This window comes from Callorhinus ursinus, unplaced genomic scaffold (assembly GCF_003265705.2).
Source record: "Callorhinus ursinus isolate GAN/ISIS: 27379988/994484 unplaced genomic scaffold, GSC_fseal_2.0 scaffold21, whole genome shotgun sequence".
Classification (NCBI taxonomy): domain Eukaryota; kingdom Metazoa; phylum Chordata; class Mammalia; order Carnivora; family Otariidae; genus Callorhinus; species Callorhinus ursinus.
Genome location: NW_027397083.1, coordinates 27,059,759 through 27,076,932, shown reverse-complemented (window position 1 = coordinate 27,076,932; position 17,174 = coordinate 27,059,759). Strand labels below are relative to the sequence as shown.

The window sequence follows — 17,174 nt, the reverse complement described above, 5'->3', positions numbered from 1 at the left end:
AGGAAATGTTCAGTTTTGTGGGGGGGGGGTTGGATGAGTAGCAGTGTGGTTGTATTGGATTAGATTGTTAGATGGGGTGTCCTATAAATAGGAGGGACTGAATTGGTCCTGAACATGCTTTTCTTTAAACTTATAACCACTGACACTTGACACCTACCATTTATCTTCTCCTTTTCCAAAAAGTACCCTATTCTTTTCTGACTGTAATATTTGTGGTTCTTTGAAATAACAATATACATGATAAAAGTAAAAATAAAATCAGAAGTCTTTATTGGATGCCTGTTTTATGCCAGGCACTGAGAACTTTGACTATAACAATGACCAAATAAATCTGCCTGTCCTCGTGGAGCTTCTAGTCTAGAGGGGAGAGAAAGGAAATACAGTAAAAAAATATAACAAACATGAAATAAGAGCATAAGTCATATGAAGAAAGATTACAATAATTAAGTGGTGTGGAGAAAATAACCAGGGTGGTGTGTTCACTATTACTGGGGAGCCTGCTTTGGAGGGAAGGACCAGGAGGTTGCATTTGCAGTTAGAGCCGAAGGAGGCAGGCATGGGAAGAGTGGGGGAGAGCTCTGGGGGTAAAGGGAAGAGTAGTGCAAAAACCCTGAGGCAGGATTGGGCTTGGGTGTGAAAGAAGAGGCTGAAATTGGGCAGGAGACGTAGGCAAGTCCATTGGTGTGTGACCTTGCAGGCCATGCTCAAAAGCCTGGATTGTATCCTGGGAGAACTGGGAAGCCATGGAGGGTTTTTAGCAAGAGAATGTAGAGGATGCTGATTTAGGTGTTAAGATGAGCTCTTGAGCTGCTGTGGAGAATGGAGAAGGCAACGCAATATGGAAGCGGGGAGACCAGTTAGGCTGTTGGAGGTGCCCCAGTAAGAGATGATGGCAGCTTGGAGAGGAGTTTGAAAAGCGGGGGGAAGTGGACAGATTCCAGACCTGGGAGTCCTCATGATTTGCCCTTGGATTGGATCTGGAGGGTAGAAGAAAAGGAAGATTCAAGGACAAGTTCTGGTCTTTTCGGCTTAAATTGGGTGGTTCCATTTACCAAACTGGGAACTCCAGGAGAAAATAGAGGGCTGGGCACGGGGGAGAACAAGAGCTCTGTCCTGGGCATATATAATCTGAAATGCTTATTAAACCTTCATGTGGAGATATTAAGGATATTGAATGTGTCCGTTGGTTAAGGGAGAGATTGGGGTGGTAGATATACACTTGAGTGGCATTGGCCATGGAGCTGGAATGATGTCCAAGAGAACGGAGTGAGAGGTGAGGACATTATCATTGATGTACCTGCTGGAGGAAAGAGCTATCAATATCATGGCTGATGGATCATTGTCCCCTTCGCACTGGGCTCCAGCTTCAGAACCTCTGATGAGCTCTCTGGGCCAACGCTGCCAATCAGTTAATTCCTAATAGATGAATAAAGAAGGAAACAGCAGAAAGGGAAAAAGTCACATGTAAGTTAATCCCAAGAGCTGCGTGTGTGTGTGTGTGTGTGTGTTCCTGGCACTAAATTCTAGGTGGAATTTATTAGGACTTGTACCCAGCAGTATAAAAATGTTAACAAACATTTGCTAATGATCTCTAGTTTACAAAGTGATTACTTCATACATTTAATAGATCATGAATATTATCATGCAAAGTCTTTGGGATTTTGTAGGAGGTGTAGAAACATTCCCTAAGTGGCTCTTATCTCTGCCCCTGATGAAAGCTAAAAGCCTGCCACTTAACAGTAGAGTAGTGAAGGCCTTTCTTTGGGTAGAAAAGCAAATGTCCTAGGTGGGTTTTATGTGGGTAGGGTCCTCCGCCTGGGTTAGGTGCCTCCGAGATAGAGGACCAACCTTGCTTCCTGCCTTCCGTAGCCTAGACTTCTACAGCTGGAAGATTGTGGTCTTTGCTGTGCTGCAAACTTCAAAGAGCAACTCGTAGAATTACACAAGGATGGAGAGACCTGAGAAATTGCCTAGTTCACCTCTCCTCCCCTACCCCCTGCCCCATTTTGTAGATGAGAATACCGAGGCCCAAGGTCAAGAACTTGATTTTTTTTTTTTTTCTTCCTGTTGGAAGCCACTCTTTAGGATGAGATTCTTCAAGGTCCATGTAGTCTGTGATTTGCCTGGGCCACAGAGCTTTGGAAGGTCTTGGTTATTTCTCCAGGAGTCTGAAAAACAAAGTAGTTCTACAGAGGATGGATGGGGTCAGGGCATGAGAGGAGGAACCAAACATACCTTTGGTATTCATTTGTTATCCTCTGAATAGTTTCCTTTAATTCTGCTCTGTTGGTAGTCCGTTTTTGACTTGAAGTGAGGTGTGCAATAACGAGAACACCTAGTTTCTTACAATTGGGGGGTGGGGGCGGGTTGGAGTATGAAATGATGAATGTCCCATGATGCAGAACTTGGAGAAAGAGATTCCTGGCCAGGAGCAGAATTAGCTGGACTCACGCACCTCGAGGCCTATTGAATTGGCCTCCACTTTAATATGTCATGAGCAGAGTCATCCACTCCATGTTTACAGAGAAGTTCCAGGCACCCTTATGGATCATGCACATGCCTTGTATTCGTTAAGCAAAAGTGGAATTGTCTGGCATTATTAACACGAGTAAATCTCTGCTGGGTACAAAGCAAGGACAAATTTCCCTCTACACATCACAAAGAGAAAGAAACCATGGGGAAAAGTACAGCGGGAGCCTGCTGAATGGCATTTGGGTGCTGCTATAAACACAGGATTCTCTGAATTCAGGATCTATTTATCTGATTGTTTCTCACCTTTTTTACAGCAACTTAATCTGTAGTCGGCCACATTGCTCAGTGTCCCATCAGGGTTTCTGTCAGAAAGTCACTGGATGGCCAACTATGAATTTGTCAAAATGACAAGTGGGTACAGTGACAGAGGTGGCATTTCTGGGTTTTGTGTTGAATGAATGCTGCTGGATGGAGGGGTGGGAGGTGCCTGAAAAGATAAAGTATTGGCAAGGTGCAGGGGTGGGGTGGGATGAAAAAGGCAACCTGGATCCTCTGGACATTTCTAACTGTATGTCTTTTCTCTTTCTTACTTTCCCTCTCCTTCTGTCTTCTTTTCCTCCTCCTCGTTCTCTGTCCCCTTCTGTTTCTGTGTTTCCTTGACCCCTAGATTCAGAAAGGGAGATCCATGCAGCCCCTCATGTGAGTAAGAAATTAATCCAGCTGTTCCGGAATAAGAGTGACTTCACCTTTTTGGCCACTGTACAGCAAAAGCCATCGACTTCAGGAGTGATCCTCTCCATTCGAGAGCTGGAACACAGGTAAGCTGTACTTTTGAAAGTCTACTTAAAATTAACGGACTACACAAAGTGCCTTGGAATTGAGAGGTTGTATCTCTAAGAGAGCACGTAGCTAGCTGAAGCCTTGTTGCTGTTGAACACATTGTTGAATGTTCCCTGCATCAAGAACTTACTTTGGGCAAAGTGGCTTTCTCGTTGACTCTCCAAGGACAACTCCTCAGTGTCTTTCTTGCCTATCTTCTGTCTTCTGGCAGACTTGGCTCCTATGAAACCATATCCTCTGTCATATTGGCTTGAGGTCCTCAAGCAAAGTTAGACTTAACTTTTACTCTATGCAGGAACTGTGCTGGACGCTGGGAATACTAAGGTGAAAAATACAAAATTTCTTTTGTAAGGATCTCAGAAGGCAGTTGGGAAGATGGACAAATGTCACAAAGTATTGTAGAAATGTGTGTTTAAGGAATAGAGGTAATAACAGTCCATTCTGAAGGATCGTGGTAAACTAAGGAAGGCTTCAGAAAGGATTGTGGTCGTATAAAGGAAAGTGAGTATTCATTCGACAGGCTGAATGAGCAGTAAGGGGTGGAAAGAAGGGTATTCCAGAAATCACTTGCTATGATTTTTGGGGAAGGAAAAGGTGGGTGGGATCAGTGGTTGGCATGTTGTGTGTGGGGAGGGGGCTGAGGAGTTTAGGGTGGGCAGGAAGGAGTAGTACCACAGAGGTAGGTGCCTCTGTAGCCACTATTCGGAGAACAGAAGTGTCTGGGAGTTCACGGGTCCCCCAGGCAGCCTGTTGCCCGTGATTGACAATGTGAGAGCTGGGAAGCCTAGTTCCTTTGCCTTGGGGGCCTTAAGGCCAGACCAGCTCTTCAGCTTAAAACCTGGAATTGGGCTGAGGCTTCCATGTTCTGCTCCCGCCCCCCCCCCTCAGCACTTCCTTAGGAAATCGCTTTTCCTCAAATTCACATGTCCGAGTCTGCTTCTGGGAATCCTGAATTCAGATAAACCTTCCTTTACCTATTTAGGTGGACCTATCTAAAAGGAGAACTACGTAAAGGCAATTCAGTACACTAGGTCAGTGGTTAGGGAAGATCATACGGAGTGGCAACTCTGGAAGGGCCAGAATTCTGGCAGGTCAGGAAGTCCTTCTGACGTACTAAACAGGAAGAACGGTGTGGACGGTCAGAAGAGAAATGCAGGAAAATGCAATTTTGGGGGGTGGGGTGGAGAGGTGCAGAGAACAGACTAATGTGGCTGGAGCAGAGGATCTCCATGAGCCTTTTTAGCAGAGGTGAGGATCCAAAGTTCTCTTTTCAATGGTTAAGTTTGATCTCTGCCTCAAAGGGGTGCGATGGATCCTGATCCTTCTGTAAGGATGTTGCCCGCATAACTTGGCTGTTTCTGGGTCAGCCCAGAGGAAGCGAGGTGGCATGTGCTGGGGAGCAGGTACAGATTAGAGGCCAAGTGTTCTGTAGACTCGGAGAAGGTGTAGGAGTCCTTGTTACTCCAAGGTGGAGGTGTCCAGCCAGTCTCCGCTTCACAGACTTGGAAGGGTGATGTGCTTGTCCCCCTGGGGCAACATGATGCGGTTGGGTGTGAGGGCCGCCTCAGTAGGAGTGTCCAAGAATGGAACGTAGAGGATCTTTAATCTCCATGAAAGCAGAGCGGTAACTTCCCAAGGTGAGTGAGAAGCCAGTGGAATGGCACCTGTTGGAGTAGAGCAGAGACTGCAGAGCTGGCCTGAGGGAGGCTGGAGTTCTAGTTCTCACTCTGCTGTGCTGTTGAAGGTCTCAGAACTCCCCTTCCTTGTGATGAAGGGAGGTAGCCATCTCCTTTGCAGGGTTGCTGTGAGGGTGGAAGAGGTTAGGGCCTGGGAAGTAGACCGTCCTTAAATTACACATTTCCTCTTGTCTAAGCATGAATCTTAAAGCTACTACCTGGGTTTTTCTTTTGGATTTTTTTTTTTTTAATGATAAAACCTAACTCCTTTTAGGAAGGGTTAAAACAACAACTTGTATTGCCACATGGTCCTGTGATGCCACCTTCTCTTCCCTCGCAGATTTCTAATAGAACCTGAGGATCTTTGAATGGAGAATCATCTGAGCATTTTTCATTTTAATAGGAAAACCTCAGTCTTGATTCAAAAGTAATAAACATAAGGAAATGGAAAATTCCCCTCCCCCTTGGAATTCTATGGTGCCTTCCTCTATGCTTGTTTGGTCTGATTAAGGCTAGGTATAAATAATTGAATCTGTCATGCACTGGCTATGGGTCATAAAGAAGACCTGGTTTCCACGCTTAAACAGATGTTCACCTAGTTAAGGAGACCTGGTATGTTAGAGGGATATATGATCGTGTATTTTTAGCAATTCAGCTATTATAAGCCGGCAGTGTTCCCATCTGTAATAGAGAATCTTCAGTCACTCTTCAGATTTATTTATCAGGACGACCATGTTGAGAGCAGCAAATTGTCTTGGAGACATTGGTCATGGACCTCCAACCAGATGTAGAAGATGACCAAGGATTTGAGACTCTTGATTCAGTAGTGGAGGGTTTAGGGACTGGCTAGGTTAGATAAAGAAATTGGAATCTGTCAGGGATCTGACAGCATGACTGGAAGGTGAGACTCCCCAGTTCTTTTCATGGTTCTTTCCTATGTGATCCTCATTGTATCACTCATGATGCAGATGAATTAAATATGTATCTGCCACAGTTGGGATATAGTGGGCACTTAGGTTTCCAGATAATTTAAAAAATTTTTACATTTCACTACTTTTTAGTATATTCAGAGTTGTGCATTCAACACAGTCCTTCACAAATTTCCATTACCTCCAGGACAAATCCCATGCCCTGAAGGTGTCCCTCAACTGTCTCCCCATGGCATCCCCACCTTAGGCAACCACTCGTGTATTTTCTGGCTCTATGGATTTGCCGATTTCGGACATTTCCTATGAATGGAATCATATTATGTGTTTGTGACTGGCTTTCATTTAGACTGTTGACCGGGTTCTTTCATGGTGATTGTGGGTGGGTAGTGCATTTTTAAATTGCAAGATATTGCCTTGTTTGGACAAACCATGTTTTATTGATCAGTTGGACACTGAATTTTTTCCAGTTTTTGGCACTTAGGAATAATGCTGCTATGAAATTTCATGTAGTTTCTGTGTAGACCTATATTTGTATTCTCTTGGGTATATAACTAGGAGTAGAATGGCTAGATCAAGTGGTATCTCTGTGTTTGACTGAATTGCCAGAATGTTTTCCAAAGTACCCGTACCTTTTTTACATTCTTGCCAGCAGTACGTGAGAGTTGCAGTTTTTTCACAGCTTCATTAATAGTAACTATCTTTCTCTTTGATACAGCCATTCTAATAAATGTGAAGTGACCCCTCATTGTTGCATTTCCTGATGGCCAATGATGTTGAGTCAATCTTCATGTTGTGTTGCCTGCTTACACATCCTCTTTGGAGAAAGGGCTATTCAGATCATTGGCACATTTTTTAAACTGGGTTGTGTTAAGATTTTGTGATAGTTCTTTACAGACACAAGTCCCATATCAGATAGGATTTATGTTTTTTCAACTTGCAGATTGTCTTCATGTAAAACCCTAAGTTCTTAAATTAGATGTCCAGTGTGCCTATTTTTTTCTTCATTGCTGGTGCTTTTGTTCTAAGAAATCATTGCTTAACTGGAGGCTATTAAGACTTCTAGGATTTATTTAAAACGTTTCATAGGCTTAGCTCTTTAAGTCTTTGATATCTTTAAGTTTTTTTCTATATGGTGTGGAGTGTAGTGATTCAATTTCATCTTTTTGCATATGGATAACCAGTTGTCCCAGCACCATTTGTGGAGTCCTTTTTTCCCCAGTGGATTATCTTGGTTCCCTTGTCAAAGATCAATTGACTATAAGTGGGAAGATTTATTTCTGGACTCCAAATTCTAGGCCATTGACCTCTGGCCTTATGCTAGTGCTGTTTTCATGATTTTAATTTTCTAGTAAGTTTTGAAGTTGAAGTGTGAGCCCTCTGACTTTGTTTTTCAAGGTTGTTTTGGTTATTCCAGTCCTCTTGAATTTCCATATGAGTTTTAGGGCCAGGTTTTTAATGTCTGCAAAGATGTCAGCTGGATTTTTCAAAGGGATGATGTTAAATCTGTAGGTTTATTTAGGGAGTATTGCCATCTTGGCAGTATTATCCATGAACATGGAGTTTCTTTCCATTTTAGGTCTTTAATTTTAAACAGTGTTTTATAGTTTCAGAGTACAGGTATTGCATGATTTTGTTTTTTAAATTATGGTGGCATCAAAAATGATAAAGGGCATTATTTTCATAATCTGATTTTGTTTGCTCATTGCTACTTTATAGAAATGCACTTGATGTTTGTATGTTGAACCTCGTATCCTGCAGACTTGCTGACCTCATTAGATTAGTTTTTTAGTGGATTTCTCTCAATACATACAAGATCTTGTTATTTGCAAATAGGACAGAAATAAAATTATCTCTACATGGTTGCCTTATTTTCTTGCCTAACGGGCCTGGCTAGAACTTCCAGTACAGTGTTGAAGAGAAGTGGTGAGAACAGGTAGTCTTGTTCCTGCTCGGAAGAACGCTCTCTGTTTTTCACCATGGGGTGTGAGGTTAGCTTGTATTAGATGCTCTTAGCCAGGTGCAAGTTCCTTTCCATTTCTGGTTTGCGGGGTGAGTGAGTGGGTGAGTGGGTGTTTCTTTTTATCATGAAAGGGTATCTTCCCTCCCCCACCCACCAAGTGCTATTTCTGCATCTATGGAGATGATCGTGTTTTTATTGTTATTGATGTAGTGTATTATACTAATTCTGGATGTTCTACCAAGCTTGCATTTCTGGGATGAATCCCTTAGTGATGTTGTATAATCCTTTTTATATATTTGTGGACTTGATAGTATATTATTGAGAACTCCTACATCAATATTCACAAGAGCTACTAGTCTGTAGTTAATGCCTTTTGTCTGGTTTAGGTATCTGACTTTTAAGCTATTTGGAGTAGCATGTCTTCCCCCCCCCCCCCCCCCCCGGCCGTAAGCCAACATTTGCTGATGGTATACTATGTACCAGGCATTTGAGTTGTATATTCTTTATTTTTTTCTTTAATCCTCCTTGATTGAAGGATACAATTTTGTAATTTGAAAATGTTTCTATTTTTATCAGCTATTCCATTTTTGTCCTCCACTGTCTAGAATCTCTGTAATAGGAATAAAAAGCAGATTAAAGATCCTTACAAAACACAGGAAGACTGCAGACAATCCGGTCTTTAATGTGTTCCTAAATCTGTTTGACCTTTCTGGCTGTTTCTGATCTTCCAATCTATCTTACATATAAATATATATGTATATATGTTGTCCTCATGTGAAGGAAATTTAGCTTTATTTCTGATACACTGAAAGACTTAAAAAAAAATGAATAGTAGTTGTTTTTTTTTTTTTTTTTGTTTTAAGATTTTATTTATTTGACAGACACCCAGAGAGAGAGGGAACACAAGTAGGGGAGTGGGAGAGGGAGAAGAAGGCTTCCCGCTGAGCAGGGAGCCCGATGCGGGGCTTGATCCCAGAACTCTGGGATCATGACCTGAGCCAAAGGCAGACGCCCAATGACTGAGCCATCTAGGTGCCCTGAATAATAGTTACATTTTATTAAATTGTTTTTCTGGGTATCTTTTTGAGATAATAGATGAAAGGGGAAAAACATGCAATTAACATAATCACATTAGAGTCCATTATGTTGAACTCTTCCTGGGGAAAATGCTTAAATACTCTTACTAATGTTGTATTTAGGAGTATTGCAACAATATTAAAAATGATAGCGATACTAATAGTAGTAACTAGTTTTATTTCAAGCACTGATATAAGGCACTGTCAGCACTGATATAAGGCACTGTCCCAACGCTTGACACTAAACTCATTACACACTAACTCATTAGCAAGTGACATAGTAGATTTTTCTTTGTGAGTTAATTCGAGGCTTTTTGAATTACTCTCTGGACTTTAAATATGTAGGTAATACCTCTTCTGTAAATGTTTCTGGTAGAATCAGCTTGAAAATGATATGAGCTGATACTTGTTTTGGGGGAGGCTGAGAAATCTTTCCCTACTAAAATGTTCATTTTCCATCTCTTATGGTATTCTAGGTAATTTTAAACTTTGCCAACTTACGTTTTGTCAGAATCATTTCACTCAGCCCTGTTTTCTGGGGGCAGAGGGTTGGACATTCTATTATTTCTTTTTTGTATTTGTGGTTATATCTTTAATTTGTAATGTGAAATATATGTATTTCCTTCTTGGCCAGGCTTATCATGGGACTGATTGTGTAATTTATTGGCCTTTTAAATGAAATTGTTCTTAGTTTTATTGGTCAAATCTGTTTTTCATTTTTAATTCATTGATTTCTACTTTTTACCTCCTTTTTGATCATTTTGTGTATTTTTAGTAGCTTCCTGGATGTTTTCAGTATTTAGCAAAAATCACTGAAGGCTTCATATTTTCTTGTATTGTTTCAAATGCAGCCCACTGCCATTGCTATAGTTCTGTACTTTTCTGCAGTTAATTTTAGCTTGACGTCCTCTTTGATTCAAGTTGGGATGTTTAAGTATTTAATCACTTTGAAAATTTTAATGTGTGACTTCTGGTTTTATTGAAGAAAACTAAGTGTTGTGAGACTTACAGATTCTTGAAATTGCTGAATTTTTTTTTTTTCTGGTGACCCTATACATGTTAAATATTGGTGGCACATTTAAATGGATGGGTAGCTCTTGTGTGTATGTAGATAAATACAGCTACAACTTCATATGTAACACTTTCCAGTTGTGTTACTCAATTTCTAGGTGTACTTATTTTCTACTTGAACTTGTGACCTGAGAGGTTGACTCCTAACTTCAAGGATTAGAATTTTGTCCTATTCTCCCAGGGTAGGTTAAAGGGTCAGATCTGGAAAGGTCATGCATGACCTGTACCACACTTCATTGGCCAGGACTGGGAAATTGGGTTTAGCATTGTGCCAAAGATGTGAGAACATGGGCACTGGGATAACTAGGCAGCCTTGGTCTCAATTGTTTGGGATGTTTCCAACTTAGTCTGTGCCCAGATTAGGAAGGTAGCCTAGTTGAGAGACTGTATCACAGAGTTTTCTTTTTTGTTTAACATGTAGTACTCTTACATACATAGTACGTACTTAATAAATCTGGAATGTATCAAAGATTCATTTTCTCTGTCCCTGGTCAGGGGTGCTCAGAAATTTCATGGCCGGTTTCAAAGGTTCACATGGAATCTATTGTCCCAGTTGCAGAGATTGCCTGGGATATACTGCATCTTGTACAAGACTGTGAAAAGGGCGAAGGTGTTGATATCTGGAGACTGAAATGAATACTACCTTGGGATTTTTGTGAGGATTAGAGGAATTTGTAAAACCCCTAGCCTAGTTCTTGGTACCTAAATAGAAGGAGTGGAATTTTGATACTGAGGGGAAAACAGGTTGCTGAGGAGAGGCCAGATAAGCATATAGTTGCTTTTCTTTAGTTCAGTGGTTAAAAGAAAATGATGTCTATCACCCAGACTCTTCTGGTAGAGTTCAATTTCCAGTCAAAAGTCCCTTTGCTGATGAAGCACGATGGGGGAACAGCATACTGGATCTGAACACTCTCCCCAGCCATCATGTGCTCCATGGGAAGTAATCATCCAATTGCCTTTTCCAAAGCTGTGGGCCAGAAAAACTGCATTTACTGTTCTGGGATCAGTTTCCAATTTCTACTAGGCTTTGGCTGCTCTCAGGCAAGGCCATTATTGAATTAATGGTGGAAGAGTTCTTTTAGTGGCTGAATTCTTTCTTAGCCAAAGGCAGGCATCTCTCTCACCTGGTGGGGATCCAGCAGCCAGAGGTGGATCACTGGGGAGGTTGTGACGCCTTTAAACCAGGAGTGAACTTCTTGGCCCAGCAATATGTGGAAAACTCCCTAGGTAACTGAGCCAGTTGAGTTCCCATGAAGATCTTAAGTGAGTAGATGAAATGAAATGGAAAACTCAAGTATAAGGAGGATTCAAAATGTACCTGCAGGTAGCAACTGAAGTATAATCTTATGTAATGGGCACTGTTATTCTAGATTTGTAATTTAATAGGGGTTGTTTTACTTTGTGTTTTACTGTACCAGTAGAGCACATTGGAAGAGCAACAACAATTAATCTATCTTATTGAACTCTTAATATCACTGCAGATTTAAAGTTTATTTTTCCTGATTCATAGGTGTTAATACAGAGCTTTGCTAAAATGGAAAGCTTAATTAACATAGATTAAATCTAATTGAAAGTTCTGATAGTGTATGCAAATCTATAAGATTTAATGGTAAATCTTCTGTTTTTCAATTTTATTCCAAATTACAGATAAAATTTAAGCATCATTAGGAAGCTGAAAGCAAGGGGTCTAAGAAAAAGCTTTCTGTGGAAGAGTTCTAGGAGAAGATGGGGAGGACACTTCTGGTTTCCTAAGGAAGCCTCTCCCCCTCATAAAATGAAACTTTGTATTTCAAAAGATACTCTTTTAATTTCCAGAGTTCTTTCCACTTTGATGCCAGATACAGCCAGGAATTGAACCGAGGACCAACAATTCCCAGATGTGTGAGCTTTAGGAATTTGCCTCAGTGTCCTTTCATGTAAAGTTAACATGTCTGTTGACATGTCATGGAATCCTTGAGAAGGACCAACAGGAGCACTTGAGTGAATGGTTCCTCCTATGTCTCCTGTCAAGGCCCTCAACAAATGTCATTCCTCTTCCTCTCATGGCTGCTTTTCACACTTACTAGTTCTTCCCCAGATACTTCAGAAGGGAAAAGGGTAGGTATTGGGACCTTCTCACCATTCAAAATAGTGATTAGGTTTTCACATCAAGAGATTGTTGTAATCTAAAATAATGGGTTGTCCTAACAATACATTCTATAATTTCTAAGCGGGCTTACCTTAATTATGAATGATTTGAACCAATATTTATTTTGTACTTGCAGGTAATTGAATAGCAGAATGGAAGGTAGGAGGTGAGGGAGGAAATTGTAAGCGTGTTACATTGTTTGGTGAAGCCAGCCCAAGAGAACGTTCTCCTGGGGCAATTAAAAGTACATTCTCAGGGGTACCTGGGTGGCTCAATTGGTTACGTGTCAGACTCTTGGTTTTGTGGGTTCAGGTCATGATATCAGGGTCATAATATTGAGCCCCGTGTCAGGCTCTGTCCTCAGCGTGGAGTCGGCTTAAGATTCTCTCCCTTTCTCTAGGACCCTCCCCCCAGGCTTGCTCACTTGCTTGCTCATGTTCTCCTTCTAAAATCATCAACAACAACAACAAAAATGCATTTCTAGTAATCAAACTTTTTACATAAACTTGGATGTTTAATCCTTTCCTCCAAAAAGATACAGTGTAAGGTGTATTTAAAAAGTAGATGTTTTCAGTTATTACGTGGCTTCCATTTGGGAAGGAAGGGAACAACATTCAACTTGGAATCTTGCCCTAATGCAGCTCTAGCCATGCTGCTTTTGAATTGAAGTATTGCGGACAGGTCTCCCTATTCCAAACAAAAACATTAGAGGCTTTGGATTTAAAACTGTTCAGGTTAGACTGTAAGCTCCCCTTTCAACATTTAGGTAATATTAATGAAAGCACACCAGATGCGTGTGTGGTGCTACATGCTGGCACAGTGATGAAGATCGTGAAACAGGAGAATGTGTGACTAATGCTCTGACGGGAGGAATCCGGGAGCACAGTGTAGGGGACCTTGCCTTGCCATTCCCAAAGGGCTTGAAGAGTCTATTCACTGAGAGTTCGGTTTAATGGGCAAAATACAATAACTAGAAATCCATCAGAAGATAAGTGGGAGAGGGTTCTGGATGTGGCACGAGTGAGTTGAGAAGGGGGTAGAGAGGAGAGCTCATGATGCCTTACAAGGGAAGGAAAACGCATTGTTGAGGGTGGAGAGAGCATAGGTAGGGTGGAAGGGGCAAGGTGTGGAAAGAAGGGAACCTAGAGAGTCAGGCAAGGGGAAGATGGTGAATGGCTCTATAGGCCGTTGAAAGGATTTGGCCTTTCCTGAAGCAACTGGGAGCCATGGAAGTGATTGACTTGCTGCTGTGGCATGACTTGTTTTTGGGAGGATCACACTGGCTGCTTAGTGGAAAATGGTATGGATGCAGCAAAGTTGGAGACAGGAGGCCAGTAGGAGGTTGCTGCAGCTGTGAAGAGCCTCAGTTGTAGCTAAGAATGGGTCCTAGGCAAGATCAGATAATGGTGTTGCAGATGGAAGGAAGTTAAGGGATAATTAAGAGATAGTGAACTGTGAGTCGTTCAGTGTAAGATGGTGGGGGTCAGACAGGGAGGAGTCCAGGGTGATGCTGTTGGTTCTAGCTCAGGCTACTGGGAGTACTTTGTCCTAAGCAGGAAGGGCTGGGGGAGGGGTGCATGTCTATTTTCATCCCTGTGTTCATGTCCCATAACATAGTTCCTTGAATTTTACTTTGTTCTAGTTTTTAGTTGAATAAAAATCTAGAAAAGCTAAAGAGGGTAATAAAGAACGGGAAATAGTCTCTGATAAATGGGATCACTTGCTTCGGAATGGAGGTGGCTTCTTGGAGGAAAGAACTGAAAGCTAAAAATGTCCATCTAGAGATTCTCCCCAATTCCAGTAGACAAGAAGCCTGGAATCTGGGTTTATCTTTTTTACTTTTACACCAAGCAGAGAATAGACTCAGCTTTAAGGGAAAGTTTCAAGGCTGCAGTGTGCATTAGCAAGTAGTAGTTTTCAGAGAAATGAAAATGAATGGAAGGATCTCATGTCAAGGAAATAAGGTTTTTCAGGAACATACTAATTAAGTAAAATTTAAATCTTTGTCAGAAGAAATGAAGCTGTTCAGATGACTTTGGACCTTAATTGAAGACCAGAAGTATCCTAGCAATAGAGTATAATGTTTTGGGCAAATTGCTCATGCTTGTATATATGCATATTAGATTTTGGATTTTCCATTTCTGAGAAATGGAAAAACAGATAATGTAGCCATAACCTTTACTTTTTTTAGTTAAAAAGTCACAATTTCATTAATATTTATGCATAAAATCACTTAAGTTCAGTGGAATTCTAGAGAACTGAAATGGTCGTCTTTGACTTTCCTTGGAATTAGTAGTTGTGAAACACTTGAACGTCTGGGTAATAGGTATTCATTGATTTGGTTCTGTGGAGAGAAATGTGGACAGCTAAACCTTGTCACGGATGGAAGATTTAATTCTCTGGCTTGCTGAGTTCTGGGTAGAAGGCACTCCAGACTGCCAGTTGAGGAGGGTGGTGCAATGGCAGAATTGCTGGGCCTGCAGTCAGAAGACACAGGCTCAGGGCTCTGCTCTGTCCGTGAAAACCCAAGAGCCCTTGATCTAGGCCTCTCCCTGTACCACCTCTTACTTGTCAAATTGGAAATTATTACTCCTCAATAACCTGTGTTATATATTAATCTGTAGGCAGGAGCATTGGATTCTGCAGTGGTGAAGAGGACATGCAAGTGACTGGTCTGCAGGGAGCTTGCCTTCTAGTGGGGCAAGTCAGATAAATGTGGACAAAAATGAAACCTGATAACAAATGTCAAGGAGGAAGATAGAACAGGAGGGATGAGTGACAGGTCAGTAGAGAAGAGAGGATGCCCGAGAAGGCTCCATGAGGTTGGGACACTTAAACTGAACCTAAAGGAAGAGCCAACTATGAGGAAAGTGGAAAGATGGGTGTCCCAGGTAGTGGAGACTCTAAGTACAGTGGTCCTGCAGCAAGATCCAGCCTACAGTGCTCAAGGGATAGACTGAGGGCTGGTGTGTATGGAACTTTGTCAACGGAGGGTGAGGAAAAGGAGTGGTTCTGGACGAGGAAAGGCTAGCAGTAATAGCTGTCTGGACAATTTTAGCAGGAGAGTGCCTCATAAATGACCAGGTGTGCTATTTGTACAGGCCATATAATTTCAGGTCCCAAATCCCTTAGCACCAGCCATATGCCAAGAAAATTTACCCATTCATAAGCACTGTTCCTTAGAAATCAAAATAGCTTCAAATAATTTGAAACTACAATCACATAATTTTGTAGAATAAATGAACTAGGGTGCTTTGTTTAGATCTGCCCCTTCACTGATTGAATTGGTTGCCAGTCGTTCTAGCCTGGTAGGACAGAATTGACAGTTGACCACCTGAAGCATTATCGGGTCATCCAGAGACAACCAGAACAAGGTTATTCCAGCCAGTGATGGCCTTTCCTGATAGATATGGGGTCTCCTCCCAGGAAGATAGTGGTGACACAGAGATGGGGGGTTGTGAGGCATGTGGGAGGAGGAGGTTCTTATGGGGGGTGTGCAGCCCACAGGGCAGAAACTGCAAGGAGTTCCAGCGGTGACATTGGCGAACTCCCACTGAAAGGTAGCCTTGCAGGATTCAAGCATCTTCTACGATACCTTCTACGATAAAGGTCACACAGCAGGTCTATAGTTGGCTTGCACAAATGCTTCATTTGCCTCCTGTTAAGATGACCCTTATGGTATTCTTCCTCTATAAATGTTTTAACATTTTTTTTTTAAGATTTTATTTATTTATTTGAGAGAGAATGAGAGAGAGCACGAGAGGGAAGAGGGTCAGAGGGAGAAGCAGACTCCCCGCTGAGCAGGGAGCCTGACGCGGGACTCGATCCTGGGACTCCAGGATCATGACCTGAGCTGAAGGCAGTCGCTTAACCAACTGAGCCACCCAGGCGCCCCTGTTTTAACATTTCTGAATTAGTGGCTGACACTTAAAAATTGTGTTATTTGGCCTGAAAAGGTGAGCTTTCTGGCTTCTCATGGAAAAATAGCACCTGTCTTCTTGAGGTTGCCAGTCCTTAGCTGTCCTAATGGTTTCCCCGGGACTGTGAGGCCACGTGCTGGTTGCAGCTGTTTTTTTAATGTAGATGGAGGAAAAAAAAGTTCTTGTACCTGTTTTAATTAAAAGACAAGGATTGCTTATTTCAAGGAAACGACTTGATTCTCAGCCCACTTCAGTTCTGTGAGATTCCCGCCTGGCCCTTGTAGGCTCCCCTCTGTAGGGGTTAGGATGCCAGTGTGTGTTCCAAACGTGGTTGAGGGACTGCTGAGATATGGGGGCTTTAGCGCTAGAGGTCATTGGTGGCTCTGCAGAGGATGCCTTTACTCTGCTGGCATCTTTTGTTGCTAGATGAGGCGGCCAGTTCAGGACTCGTGGTTTGCAATTGGTACTCTTGAAATTGACAAAGGAAGAAAGAACTATGAGAGCAGCCACCTGGAACTAGTGGAGAGCTCCATTGGTTCCATACACTACACCTTCCAAGCAGGATTTATTCCTGAAGCTGCCTTCGATTGTGTTCCACAAATGACCTCAGAGACCTTGCATTTTTCTGGTGGCCGTGGTCCCCACATTCTTCTCAGGTCCGATTTGGGAACTTCACAGTCTGATAAGGCATTTCTGGCTGACTTTGGGGGTAACTTTTAGTTTGGAAGATAGGGTTTAGTTCCTGAAATGATGGAATCCTTGGCAAGTGTTCATGATCAACTGGACAGGACAACAAATTACCTTTGATCACTGTCCTTGAAAAGCCGGGCTGCGTAGTTCTTGTTGGTTCAGAATTGGCTTTGTAAAAACAGATCTGCACGAGTTGAAATGGGACTGTGAAAATCACCCGTGCTGGGCCTTTTCTTTCCTTTCATTCTGCCCTGATTTGATTCTGGGTGCTTGGCTCTCCTCTTGAGGAATATGCAATAACTTCTCTCTGGATACTCTATATTCAGCGCCTTGAGTTCCCTTGATTCAAATGAACAAGAGGAAGGAATGCTCTGTAGTGGTTTCCAGCATTCCTCCTTGGAAAAAGCACACA

At 42.1% G+C, this 17,174-nt stretch overlaps 1 protein-coding gene across 4 annotated transcripts in view; it reads left to right on the top strand.

Moving 5' to 3' along the window:
• Positions 1-17,174, top strand: part of NELL1 (neural EGFL like 1) — an 857,163-nt gene that overhangs the window by 72,108 nt on the left and 767,881 nt on the right. For all 4 annotated transcript variants that reach the window (XM_073904919.1, XM_073904917.1, XM_073904918.1 and 1 more), the window contains exon 3: positions 3,140-3,290. In XM_073904919.1, the coding sequence (XP_073761020.1) occupies positions 3,140-3,290 (151 nt within the window). The remainder of the gene's footprint in view (positions 1-3,139; positions 3,291-17,174) is intronic.